Genomic DNA, 14,804 nt, shown 5'->3' with positions numbered 1-14,804 from the left:
GATGTTTACGTCATGAAATCGCTGCCACATGTTGCTAACCTTCAAATTTTTAATCATGATTTACGTACACGTACGTCTTCCGTGTGTGGATGAATATTGTCATAAAGTTTAGATATATATCCAAAAGCTTTATGGTGTATGAGGTGCACTCTTATCCAAAGATTTTGAAGTAATAACCAAAATGCTATTTAACTTTATTGCAACATACAGACAACAAAATCTCATTATCTTTAACGCCTTCATACCAGAAAATATTCATTTTGAAAGCATTATTATGAGAAATTAATTATTAGCGGTCCTCTAGGTTACGCCCTGGTTATCATTCTAAGCTCTGGGTCACACTTCCCAGAGCTTCAGCTATGAGACGCACGAAAAAATGTTGTAAAATACCTGTCATTACGCGTATGTGCTGGTAACTGATATAAGATAGATATCGTGTAAAACCTGAAAATATGTTTTATCATATGTGCGAAAATGATTTTTTTTTTAGAAAACTGACTCATTTAAAGTGAGAATCTAAAGTAAAAAGGTTAAAAATGTGTCCTTTCTTTTTGCTTTTCTTTTGTGAAAGTGAAAAACCAGTATAATCTACACCAAACACACTAATTTATTCATGGGTCAGTAAAAAATCTTTCTTGCGATTATATTAAATGAAAAACGTTTTTTACCTTATAACACATTTCATTTAAATTTCACAGAAAGATTACCTATCCCTCCGTCTTCAAATTTAACCCAGAAACGACTAACAAGAAGAAAAACTATCTGAAAAAGACTATCATTTTGAGGTCGATAGGCCTACCTAAAATGTTAGAAATTTCAATTTATCAACTCTCCATATTATTTAATAAGAAAGAGGAGAAAAACGCTTCAGATCACTTATTCATTGAGGAGATTCGTTTGTGAAACTACTTGTTTTTGTTAACGTTGCTGAAACGCGTTTGCTTGAATGACAGAAAACAACACGTTAGTCAAAGATACGTAAAGGTGTCCCTTTTAATTTTTTTTTCTTACTTCGACCAGACCCCATCGACCACCGTGGGTTAAATATTAATTTGTCCGTGAGACAGGCTGTTTTTATATAATCCTATAAATTGTGGTGTAATTATCATAATTGCATTACTTATCTTGTAAATCAAGTGAATTCTGTTTTAAAAGAAGTTATTTATACCAGTGGGTCGTTCTAGCTACTTGTACAACTCATATTGCTGTTATGTTCCTTCTGTTGGTGATAATACGATTATACTAATGATCCTGATAATTAGCTTACAGATTATTATTATTATTATTATTATTATTATTATTATTATTATTATTATTATTATTATTATTTTGTTTAGGGTGGCTTTTTCTGTTCGACTACTTTATTTTCTAAAATCTAATTCTCTTTCCAGACAAAGTTCCTTCAAATTTCTGTGCAAGTGTGATGTTTATAACATGCCGTTGAGATGTACGCTTTATGAAAGCGAAGAGAGAGAGAGAGAGAGAGAGAGAGAGAGAGAGCGAGAGAGAGAGAGAGAGAGAGAGAGAGAGAGAGAGAGAGAGTATTACCAGCTCTAAACCTCGCAGGAAATAGTTGTTGTCAAAGCAAGCGCTTTAAATTCAGCGAAAACTTCTGAGGCACACTTCCAAGAAACCAGGTTAGCGTCGCATGCAACAGAAAGCCCAATTTCCTTTCAACGTTCCAGGGAGGAAAAGAGCTTTTTTTTTTTTTTTTTCTTAAGTTTGCCATTTATCAGTATAATATTCCTCTATAATAGACCATGCACATTCATTTACCTTTGACAGTGAAGATGGAATGAAGCCATATATTATTCTTAATATGTTTGCTCACTCGCCTGTCTCGCTGTCTGAATACAAGATTCTCAAAAGGTTACTGATGAATTTCCATTATACGTTTGTTTGTCTGTTTCGCGAAGTTCAACGCTCCCCGAGAGCTTTGTAGCATTCCTGTTGTCATGTGCTCTTGTTGATAAAGCTCCTTGTTGCACCACGTTAAGCTCACAAAAAAGAAACACGAGCATTCTTCCCATGAGTCAATCAATACCGTGACCCAGAATAAATGACACATGATTGCTAGGCAAACTGTTATCGCTCCAACGGACGTTATGAGGGCAGTTTTACAGTGAAAGTATTCCACTCTATCGCCTGTGCATGTTACTAATTATCTTGGGGATATACATATATATATATATATATATATATATATATATATATATATATATATATATATATATATATATATATATATATATATATATATATATATATATATATATGTGTGTGTGTGTGTGTGTGTGTGTGTGTGTGTGTGTGTGTGTGTGTGTGAGTGTGTGTGTTGGCATTTCCGTAAGCTTGTCAAGTTACGGCCAATTTTTTACTTATGTTGGTTTAAAGTATGATTACTTATTGCTCAATCTACCTGCCGGTTATAGCCCAATTTTCTTTTATTGCACAGTTGTTAAACAATCGTAATGGCAACTTTGTAATTACTGTTTTGATGTTTAAGAGGGCTTCATTGCAGACTTCAAGTACCATAATCGGTACCATGTCTGTATATATATATATATACATATACATATATATACTGTATATATATACAGTATATATATATATATATATATAAATATATATATATATATATATATATATATATATATATATATATATATATAATTACGTCATAAGTCTTTGCTTTTCTAAACAAAGGCATTATAACTTTTAAACGCTGTAAAAGCGTCCGTGAGCTTTTGACACTTCTATATTCCCGTATTCCCATTAGTAATCTAGCTCTTGCCTACTGTTACAAAAATAAGAAGCGACGAAATATTTTACCGTAACATGAGTTTCACCAAAGAAATACACAGCACTTATGGATAAAATCTGTTACATAGACGTAGCCTGACACTGCACAGTTCTTTGAACTCTGGTTTACGTGCTTTGTGAAGCATGAGAGGAAAATGTGGATACAGTTGTTTTTCGTTTGAGTTAGCCGTCCTGCGACGAGGAATAATACAAGTCTGTGGATTCTGATAAACAACTTCAGCCCAAAATTAGTATGTCTGTATCTTTGAATTGTGGTTATTTGCAGTTGCACATGACTGTTAGCATTTAGCATTTGTGCACTTCTTAAATATATATATATATATATATATATATATATATATATATATATATATATATATATATATATATATACATATATGTATATGTGTATATATGTATATATGTATATATATATATATATATATATATATATATATATATATATATATATATATATATATATATATATATATATATTTACTGTATTTATATGTGTGTGTGTGTGTAAAGAATTTAAAAGATAAAGAATAAACAAACGTAATTTTATACTTCATGTAGAAGGTTCGTTTACATACGTGGAAAATCTTTACGAATATTCCCAAACTCAAGGGTATCAGTGATATACGTTTTTTCTTCTAAATGCGAGAGACGTCATCGATATACAATTGTAAAAGTTTATTCCCATTGCCACTGAACAGAAATCTATCGAATGACCTCGCCTTTGTTACCTCAAAAACTGCCGTCATTCTTTCTCAGTCCTTAAGCTGTACCAACTCTCCGTTTGCTGCCCTGACAATTTATTGCAGACCTTGACACTAATACGAAGATATGTCCTCTGCAGCTGGTAGGTCAACGCCATTCATGATTCGTCGTTACTTCGGGTCACGGAGGTCTTACGGAGGTGGAATTTCTAACGTCAGTATTATGACGTCTTCGAGAAGTTAGTGATACTTCTCACAAAACCCCAGGATGAGAAAACGTCCGGGTCTCGCCATTAGGAGATTGCCTTCGTTTCAGTATCTTACAAGTGAATCTGGGGACACAGACTAGGTCAGGAGACGGCAGACCTTTCAAGTGAAAAATTGATCAAATCAGGAGGCCTTTTTAGTTTGCAACGTCTGCATAGTATCTATGGGAATGCTGAGGTTATTTGCCATTACTGGTGCAGGATAAAGATTCGTTCCTGTAGTTTCAGATAAAACAGGAGTTTATTTTGGGGTATCGAGCTTGTCAACATTGAAATTTCCATCGGGCCGTACAGGATCTGATGAGAAGGATCATCGGTCACAACGAGACTCAGGACCTACAAGAGTGGGAGAATAATTATGGCCTCAGAAATATTGTTCATCGATTGTTTTCCCAGATTTCGTGCTTCGATTTCCCGTTTTTTGTCCAGAGTGTCCATGTAAGCAATACTCTTTCTGGTTCAATCCTAACTTGCTTAAATTGATCGGACCTTATTAACTTTTACTTCCAAAATGCGGAATTGTTTGTCCTCTGGTGTATGGACCTTAGGTCATTAGACTGATGCTTTGCAGGTCACTAGACTGATACTTTGCAACAGGCAGGGTTGTCTTCATTTTATAATGAGACGTTCGGCTTATGGATCTTCGGTAATCCATATAAAATTGCATAACAGTTGTTGTATTCTTCATCTGAAATGTAATTACCTTTTTCCAAAAAATTAAGCGGTCTGTTTATTTTACCCTCAGTCAGGATATTCCTATGGTAAGGGTTTGTATGTGGCATTTTCTTAAATTTATTAGTGTCATTAAGTATGGATAACATTTTATCAATGTAATCCTCTCCGTTTTGAATGACTACAACATTCGCTTTGTCAGGTTTGCTAATAATCAGTGAATTATTCTTTCCTAAATTCTTTAGCAAGTTAATATCATTCTTAGTAGAAATCGGGCACATGGTAGACTTGAAATTATAGGAAAATTTGTAAGCTGTTGACCGAACTTGTCTAACCATAACCTTAAAATCTCTTCCCGGCAAAATAAGCCGTTGTTTCAGTCTGTTAACGAGGGACTCGAAAGAAAGGAAATATTTTGGCAATTTAAGTCTGTTAATTGGCAAGCAAAAATTTAGACCAAAAAATAGTAAAAACTTCCTTCAGATAATAACCATTATAGTTGTTATTTGTCTCCTAGCAATTGTACTGTTTCCAATATACGTGGCATTTCTACAATTCTCTGTTAGTATCCTAATGACTGTAGTTTGCTTTGAACTCTCTCTCTCTCTCTCTCTCTCTCTCTCTCTCTCTCTCTCTCTCTCTGTAATTAGAGACAGTACGCCCAATCCTGCGTGATAAAGAGCATTTTCAAATCATATACGCCACGTGGACGGGTGAGAATGAACTACGACTTTCTGGCGAGCGAGAAATCCATAAATAGCGCAACTACTGAAGTTTAGCAGCATGAATGCCAGGTATAGCAGGCCTTCGCTACCAAGGTTCTGTAAGTACAAGTTATTCCTTACCAGATGATGAACAGATTCTAGTCATTCGTATTTTTGTGCTGTCAAAGAAGAATGGAATTATTTATCTTCACTCTGGCTCGTCTCCCTGTTGAGCTGGAAATCTGTGTTGTATTTGGACTTACTGTATCTCCTATAGATACAAAAAAGCCAGGAGACGTATAATGCCTTCGACTAGGCTGGGGTCAGGGCCTCAGCCATGAAGAAATTGCTTTCTTTTTCGTTTAAACTGGACGAATTTTCATTTTTTCGGGGGAGAAAAATCAAGCTGAGTGCAATACATTACAAATAGCTGTATTACACTACACTGTTGAGGAATGAACATGCCCAGAACAGTCTACTGCAATTTGCGTTAATCGCTTTATCCTTCTATACGCATAATTTCTTTTCAATATCTTTTTACCACAAACCAGCAAAGTAACGATGTGACACTGAACTTAATTCAGCAGTCTCATAAACTGCTCTGATGGACTGAGTTGTGGCCAAATCAGCTTCGTTTCTCGTTCACGTTGTCACAGTATTAAAAACAAGCGCGTGTATAATTGCGGGCACCAAAATTCACGTGTCTTGGGAAAAGAAATGACACTCGTATTGCGTGAGTGAATATTGTTTGTTGACTTTGCCTTGTTTTTCTTTAATGCACGAATGTTGTTGGCTTTGCCTGAGTATTGATTTTCAATGAATGGGTGCCAAAGTCTTACTTTGGGTGTTGATTTCGCATGTAAAGGATTTTTAGTATAGTCTGATAAGTAATTTTTAATGAATGAACATTGGAGGGTTAAAATGATTGCTGATTTGGCCTTTTAATTTTTTTCCTTTGTCATAAAGACTTTCTTTTAGCGTTTGTTAGCGTTTCACGATCATTTTAAAAAAATATTAATGATCAAAACTTTTTATCATTTTTATTATTTTGGAGGAATATTCCAGTTTATCGGTTTGGACATAATTCGAATATTGATGCAGACAAAATGAAAAGAATGTCCAAAATTCACATTATTTCCCCAGCATCATTACGGACAAAGTAATAAGAAGAGTTATTCATTTTCCTTTTTTTTTTTTTTTTTTTGGCCTATTCTGTGCTCGACGATACTAGTTTTCCATATTTAAAATAATGCGTAATGAATTGCCTTTATTACCATACGCAGTAGTGTAGTAGTAGTGGTATTCATAATAAGCAAATATTCACATGGGTCATTGAGTTACGAAGCCTTCTCCAAAGAATATGATGTTCTGATATATTTATTAGAGCTCTAATAAATATCTCTGAAAACGACAGGTATATATATGTACGAGAGGTAATAGACTTTTGTCCTTCTCGTGGTCAGGTCGGCAACGCGACCTCCTTGTGAATATGGTAATGCGGGTTCGCTTCCCGCGACCGGCGTTCACAGGCTCTTCAATTTCTTCTTCCGTTTGGATATTTCGGCTTTGCAGTTACAAGCATATCCAAAAAAGCGCGAAGAATTCGAGAAGTTAAGAGGGCATTGTGGCTATTAGAATTACATATGTGTCTGGTAAAAGTGACCAGTAGATTCTACATATATATATATACATATATATATATATATATATATATATATATATATATATATATATGTATGTATGTATGTATATAACGTATATTTGTATGAAGGTCATAGTGAAAACAAACATTATTTTCTTTGCACACGGGCGACTCATTTTTTTAACACATGATTCTTTAGATTGTCATGAGCCATTAGTCACCTGTGTAGTTAGCTCACCACGCATGGCTCAGGCGGAGAGAGAGAGAGAGAGAGAGAGAGAGAGAGAGAGAGAGAGAGAGAGAGAGAGAGAGAGAGAGAGAGAGAGAGAGAATTTTCCAGATTGAAGCTAAGAGGGCGAGAGAATAAGATGTATAAAGTAATTTGCAATGAAATAGGTAATCTGCAATGTAAATATTTTTCTTTCTTCTTCAGTAATCAGAAAATAGAAAAGTAACGTTTTGTATTAATTACAATATTCTGTAACTGATCAAATGATATTGCTATTAACGTGTCTATTTCCACGTACACTTCGGTCGTGCAAATAGGCTGTCGAAGAGAGAAAGAGAGAGAGAGATTATTTAAAGTACGAAGTATACTTCTATCTCGTAATACTAGAGAGAGAGAGAGAGAGAGAGATTACCTAAATTCCGAAGTATACTTCTGATACTAGAGAGAGAAAAAGTGAGAGAGAAAGTGAGAGAGAGAGAGAGAGAGAGAGAGAGAGAGAGAGAGAGAGAGAGAGAGAGAGCTTAACCGAAGCCCGAAGTATGCTTTTCTTAATGCTAGAGAGAGAGAGAGAGAGAGAGAGAGAGAGAGAGAGAGAGAGAGAGCTAGCTTACCTAAATTCCGAAGTATACTTTTAATACTAGAGAGAAAGAGAGAGAGAGAGCTAGCTTACCTGAAGTCCGAAGTACACTTCTGCTAATACTAGAGAGAACGAGAGAGAGAGAGAGAGAGAGAGAGAGAGAGAGAGAGAGAGAGAGAGAGAGAGAAAGCCCAGGGCTTACTCAATCTCAAAGCATCAAACGATCGTGCCCTACTCCGGCTTGAGTCGACCGAACAATAATAACTAGCGGGCAAACAGGTCAGAAATGTTTTGTCGTGAAATTGATTGTTTTCTGTTGGTCGTGTAAATAATCAGCTTTCGTGCACGAACAACGGAGCCTTTTTCAGGCGCACTGGCTAGGTTTTACTGCTTATTATTATTATTATTATTATTATTATTATTATTATTATTATTATTATTATTATTATTATTATTATTATTATGCTGACAAAAGTAATTTAAATGTTTTATTATTATTATTATTATTATTATTATTATTATTATTATTATTATTATTATTATTATTATTATATAACAAAAATGTTTTTAATTTTTCTGTAAACATTGTATCCGAACTAGTGCAAATGAAGAAACTTTAACCATATCTGTGTTTGGCTCAAGTCAGGTTACCATAAACCACATGTTACATTATCTTTTTTTAATTATTATTATTATTATTATTATTATTATTATTATTATTATTATGATAATAATAATCTTTTTTTTATTTTTCCTGTAAACATTGGATTCGAACAGGAATAACCGCAGAAGCTTTAATTAACTTGTCTCTACATTTCTTTTTAACTCAGCAGACTTCTCTGATTTAAAAAGGATTCCGTTAATCTCGTTTCAGATAAAATAAAACTGACAGAAAAAGAAAAGTAGTGAATTTATACCAGTTCCAGCCACAGGACCCTCTCCTGTTCTAGACGAGGGTGAAAACGGTTACCCCTCTTTATCTAGTTTATCATATTTTCTCCCAACAGGCACGTTAAAAGTCTATGCTGATTTCACATGATCAACGTTTCAGGTGGTACGAAGCGGTGATCGTGAGGACGGGCAACACCTTGGCCTACAAGCAAGCGGTGGTCAGCGGCGAGGATGTCTATCTCACGGAGACACCACCTCGATCTCTCATGCACCTACTCCACTCCTCCCAAATCACTCAGGTCCAGTTGGTGAGTAGTACAGAGTACCTTCGTTTTCTGTCCCTCCAAAGCTGCTTGAAAGATCCTCCAGAAGAAATGTGAAGGACTTTCAACTCCAGTAGGTAGGTCATTTTGTTTCTGCCTTTCATTAAACAACTTGAAAGAACTTCCGTGGTTAGGTTGGTAGTGTGTTGGATTCTGTGACCAGAAGTGGCTCACTGGGAAGACAAAGACCTCAGACCTTATTACAGCCCCATCCCGGATAAAGGAGGGGTAATAAGTTGAGAATTAAGTGCCCTTACTCTGAAGAACATATCAGCAAATGCTTGAATGTGCTACGGTCTTCAAGGGTTACGTACGAACAGCAATCGGCCAAATAAGGCCCGATAGACAGAATTGAATGAGATGAAATACATGAAATTTCGCTTAAAGGAATGAAAAGTTAGAGTACTGTGTTGATTTTTTTTAAGCTGTGGTGGCGAAGCTTAGAAGCGGTAATAGCAGTATGATTGTTATTTAGATGATCTATTGCGTTTTGTAGCATTATTTCAGTGTTATCAGAGAAGAATATTATTTTCTCAGCATGTCACTCCAAGCTCTTCGCTAAGAATGTTTTGAGTGGTTGATAAAGGGTATTCTAGTTTTAAGAATAACTGCTAACTCTCTACAGTGGCCTTGGAAATCAAGTACAGCAATCTCCCAAGTGGCATGGGATAAGCTCAGCGAGAATTTTGAACCTAGAGACTCTTATTTGTGTATAGATTTACCCAACTTATTTGTTTAAGTATTTTCCTGCAATCATCTATTTTTACATGGGCATATACAGTAAATTTATGAATTCCATAAAACAACGAAATAAATAAACAGTAAAAATTAATTGTCTTTGAAGAGAAAGAAAGCTATGTACACTATTTCAAGTTAGACTTAACTGTATGATGCTTTAGCAAGCACCGAAAAAATTGGAAAATCCTACGCAATTCGTTTCAGGGCAAGCACTCGTCATCCACAGTTTATCAGATTTTACAACGCTTATGTGCATACAAAATAGCATTGCCTAGCTCAAGGTCTAGATCTTCGTCTAGCTTACCATAGATCCAAATTGCAGCGACGTATGATAGCCCTGGCAGGGCGTAATGTCACAAATGTGACGTCATGGCAAGCGTGAATACTTCAGGAACGCGACTTCCGGAAAATGCATCCCGCGGTTGGTAACAGACGCTTGATCTTTTAATCAGTGGCCCAGCCGTCGATAACCGCCGTTAGAAACAGTAATGTCTCTCATGATGGGGGCTTCCATTTGTCCATCTCGCTCTCCTTCGGCAACTTCTTAGACCTCTCTCTCTCTCTCTCTCTCTCTCTCTCTCTCTCTCTCTCTCTCTCTCTCTCTCTCTCTCTCTCTCATAAACCCTCAGCTGAATTTCTTCTTTTTCGTGAGCTAACCTACTTTTCATTTAGTATACCTTAATATATAATAATGATAATAACTTTTTTCATAATAACTTGCCAATCTTAAGTCAAGTTGTACCAGTCACAGCACCACAACATACCTGCAAGTGAACAACGTGATACATTTTAAATGATTTCTCTAATGAATGAATATTTGTTTATTTATGAAAGCTTAAAATTTAATGGATCTTTTCTTTGGTAAATCTCAAATTTAAGTCTTTGAATGGTCTTGGGAGGTCCCGTTTTTGGGTTTGTTTGGTTAAATAATTACTGGGATTCGCAATACCAGAATTTAGAAAAAATATTATATATCTTTATGTATGTATGTACGTATTTATGTGTATATATATACATATATATATATACAAATATATGTATGGCCCTTTTTAATCAAAGTACTTCATAAGAATATACTTTTAACGGGTGTGTGTTTGTGTGTGTGTGTGTGTGTGTGTGAGAGAGAGAGAGAGAGACTGGGGGAGACATAAGCTCAGTTCACCAAATGACAGTTCAGTATTGAACTTCAAACATATGGATAAATAAATCGTATTAGTTTTTGAAGCGAAGTATCCCACCTCCGTGGAATGTACCTGAAAGGCCGTCCTATGAAAAATAGAGTTCCGAATCTCACATTTGAATGCCACTGGAGACTCTCGTACATACCGCGTCTCTCTACGGAAGTTTGTCGTACAATCGTTAGGTAAACAGTGGAATCAGTATTGTCTCTTTTTATTTGGGTTTATTTGTGTTTTCTTCGTTTATTCTATTCCGTAGAGGATTCCTTGGAAGGCGATGACCTTCTTGCCTTGTTCTATATTATTATTATTATTATTATTATTATTATTATTATTATTATTATTATTATTGTTGTTGTTGTTGTTGTTGTTGTTCAATACAAGCATTTCATCACATGGAATAACTCAAAATCATTTTAACTGAATGACCTTTTACCAAAAAAATGATAAACGGTGCAAGATGTAGTATTCAGAAATAAATAAAATAAACAAATAAGGATATAGAGAAACGACCCATTATAAGGAAAATAAAGGGAAACCTATAGAAAACAAGAAAACGAAACCAACAAGCGAATTAATATAAACTCACATAAACATAAATTGTCAGATTGGCTGTGAAAGAAGAGAAGGTAGCTAATGGAATTGCCGGGGCTACTTAGGCTATAAAATTCGTTTTTAAGAATATCATAAGACAGTGAGATTCTGAGATGCAGTTTCGACCTTGTTGGTAAATTATACGTTCCAATGTTGTGATTCGCGGTGACGTTAGCACTTTTGTTTACCACTTCATTATCAGACGCTGCTGTTTTTTTGCTTGTTTTTCTTATCAAGTTATAATATCGTAATTGTATGGCGTTGGTAGCAACGATAAATAGAATTAAACGTGAAATTATTGGCAGACGTGGTAGCTGAGCGGTGTCAGTTGTACCCCCAAACGGTGGTAATTCACAGTTCAGATCCTGCTGTGGACGGTATAGATTTTCACAGGCGACACGACCTAGGGTCTCTGTGAACTAGGACTGGCATGTTTAAGCGGACCCATAGGTCTACCTACAGACTATCAGCAGCCAACTGCCTGGTTCCCACAGGTACAAACATAGGGGAGAGGAGGCTATAGGGGAGATCATTGTGTTTGTGTGTTCGGTCGTAATGATACTGTGCGATAGAGCAGTGACCCGTCCCTTGTCTCTGCTACGCATTACTGACCTTAAAACCTTTATACACAGTTATTCTCATGAATGATTATCATCACTGGATGTTCTGACCTTATTTCTCTCAGCTGCGTCTCAGAAAAAATGCGGAGGTTTGAATGACTGGACTGTTTCCGTATATCCTTCCTTGCTTTTCGAACTTGTGATAAATACATTTACTTTGTCGTTTAGATTCAAGTTATAAGAGTAAGTTTTACATTCACAAGAGAGGCAAAAGACAGAGAGAGAGAGAGAGAGAGAGAGAGAGAGAGAGAGAGAGAGAGAGAGAGAGAGAGAGAGAGAGAGAAAACTGAAGCGAGTGTATGTGCGTGCGAGAGAGATTGGTGATGATGGTTGTGGGGGGAGGGGGGGGCCCTTTGTCAACGGAGGACTGTATCGAAATAGAAAAAATAAACCAGGACGTAATTATTCTTTAGTTATTTCATTAGTTGTTGAGCGATATAGGAATATCAGCCGTTATCAGTGAATGGGCTATCAGCGTCATCCATTCCCAGTCATTAAAATCTGGACTGGCTTTTGAACTAAAAACTTATCAAACCTGATGAGTTCTTTTAAAAAGCAGAGGTCGATGGCGACGAACTCTAAAATACCCTGAGGCCTGATGGAAACGAGAGAGGGAGTGAGAATGAAAAGGAATGACACCCAAACGCGAAAGGAGGTCGTTAGATCCACCTTTAACAGATGAAAGGTTTTAAGAATTTGTGATGCCTAAAGGTGGGGTGATATTCCCGTTTTTAGCAGTATAGGGAAACAAATAATCACCGATGCGATGACTGAGCATTACTGAGTTCTACCTGTGAGGGAAGAATGTAATTGCAGAAAGATTCAAATTAACGTAGCCATAAAAATCACGGGGCCGTGACAAGGGTTTCTCTTCGAGAACACGTTTCCAAGAGCTGCATTGCTTGAAGTTCCGAGAAGGAAAGTTGAAGCAGGATTCCAAGAACAATTTTGATCGTGCATGGTTCGGTTCAAAGGGCTGTTTCGTTATTATCTTCTTTGTCGATAAGCTTCTCATTTGATTTTTTCCCATTAAATAATAGCACTGGCGTTTTTCGTGTTAGTAGAAGAAATAGAGAACGCATAAAAAGCTGAAACTTCTCCTTAACTTTCGTCGTTTGTTCCTCTGATAGCGTTCCGCTCAGCTCGTGAGCCAGATTTCGTGAAATTGCCGGTCATTATTGTCCTTCCTTCCTTTATCCTTGGGTCTCTCCATCACGACATCCTTCCGTTCAGCGTTTTTTCTCTTTTTTTGTGCTTTATTCCAGACTATTTTCGCTTTCCACCCAACTCTTTTCACGTTGATGTTTATTAATTTTATCTTTATTTGTGTTACGTTACATTTCCCAATTATTTGTTCTGTGTTCTTCTTATAATACATAATGACACTCTGTGTCATAGAAGCTTGCTTAGATAGTTAATTCTAGAATATATATGTATATTCTAGAAAACCACATTGTGTTACTTCCTTTCTAAGGTAAATGATCGACTGTCATTCAGAGTTTTCCCGAACAGAGCCGGGTTGGTCAGCTAGTATATATATTGTATATATATATATATATATATATATATATATATATATATATATATATATATACTCAGTTGAAATACAAACCCATTTTTCAAAAAAAATACTATCGTCATTTTTTGCTTCAAATATACATAGCTCTGTTTACGAGAACCAGTGGTTGCAGGCACAGCAGATGATTGATGATGTAGAAATTTTACTAGATCTGATACCTTATTTGGGAAAGTGACTCATTGTAGAATTATTAACATTATTATTATTATTATTATTATTATTATTATTATTCACATATGTAATGTGGGTAGTATATATATATATATATATATATATATATATATATATATATATATATATATATATATATATATATATATATTAGCTGACCAACCTGGCTCCGTCCGGGAAAACTCTGAATGACAGTCGATCATTTACCTTAGAAAGGAAGTACCACATGGTGTGGTTTTGATTAACATGTTTCTCTAAAGCAATGAATTCTGGACAGAATTATTAATCACAGGAAAGAAAAGCATTTTCAGTGATAGTACACATACTTTACACGACAAAAGGATTCAGAGAAAAGATGTAGGGAAATTTTTCTAAGAGTGGCCGCAATTTCAGTCACGTTACTTGGCCCGACACTATGTTAGCTGAAGTACATGATACGAAGTAATATTGTACAAGCTTTTTGTTAATACTCATAAAAAGTTGAATGTTTAAAATATGAAAAAAAAGATCAATTTTCCAAATTAACTCACACAGTCTACCGATAAATAGTATAACATACTCACCGCGGTTGCAAAATAACTTGGATGCAGCGTCTAATACCCTGTGCTGCTAGGAAAATACATATCTAATGAAATTACAAATAAATTTTCGCAATAATATACCTAAAAATAATAACATAGACACGAAAGAAGATACTTTACTTCTTAAATTATATAAAAAATCAGTAACGAAATCACATCGGCCTAAAATCGCTTTTTTTCTTCTAGCCTTAAACACATAAAGACGACATTTAAACTACCGCCAATAAGGAGCCCCGTTACAGCGAACCTCAGGCGCGGTTTAAATGTCCTGATGGGATCCAGGAGACGCAGGTGTCTGGCGACTCACGCCAATGAAAGGGGGGAGGGGGAGGGGATGATTTAAACCATTCGTTCGCCGGGAAGAATTTAAAGGTATTCATTCAAACTGAACTGAGCTATTTGATTCAACGGAGTTTAAATGGCGCTCCCCTTTTTAAAGCTACAGGCGGTGTTGCCATTTGGTATTAAGTGATGATATTTTACTAAAATGTACTTTTAAACATTTTTAAATATTT

At 35.6% G+C, this 14,804-nt stretch overlaps 1 protein-coding gene across 1 annotated transcript in view; it reads left to right on the top strand.

Moving 5' to 3' along the window:
* The window catches only part of LOC136848820 (uncharacterized protein C12orf56-like), a 116,324-nt gene that overhangs the window by 56,107 nt on the left and 45,413 nt on the right, over positions 1-14,804 (top strand). Inside the window, exon 3 of the mRNA XM_067121503.1 lies at positions 8,666-8,813. Coding sequence (XP_066977604.1) covers positions 8,666-8,813 — 148 coding nt within the window. The remainder of the gene's footprint in view (positions 1-8,665; positions 8,814-14,804) is intronic.

The sequence above is a fragment of the Macrobrachium rosenbergii genome, chromosome 19 (assembly GCF_040412425.1).
Source record: "Macrobrachium rosenbergii isolate ZJJX-2024 chromosome 19, ASM4041242v1, whole genome shotgun sequence".
Lineage (NCBI taxonomy): Eukaryota > Metazoa > Arthropoda > Malacostraca > Decapoda > Palaemonidae > Macrobrachium > Macrobrachium rosenbergii.
Note: the sequence above shows the minus strand (reverse complement) of the source record. Positions and strands in the feature narration are given on the sequence as shown.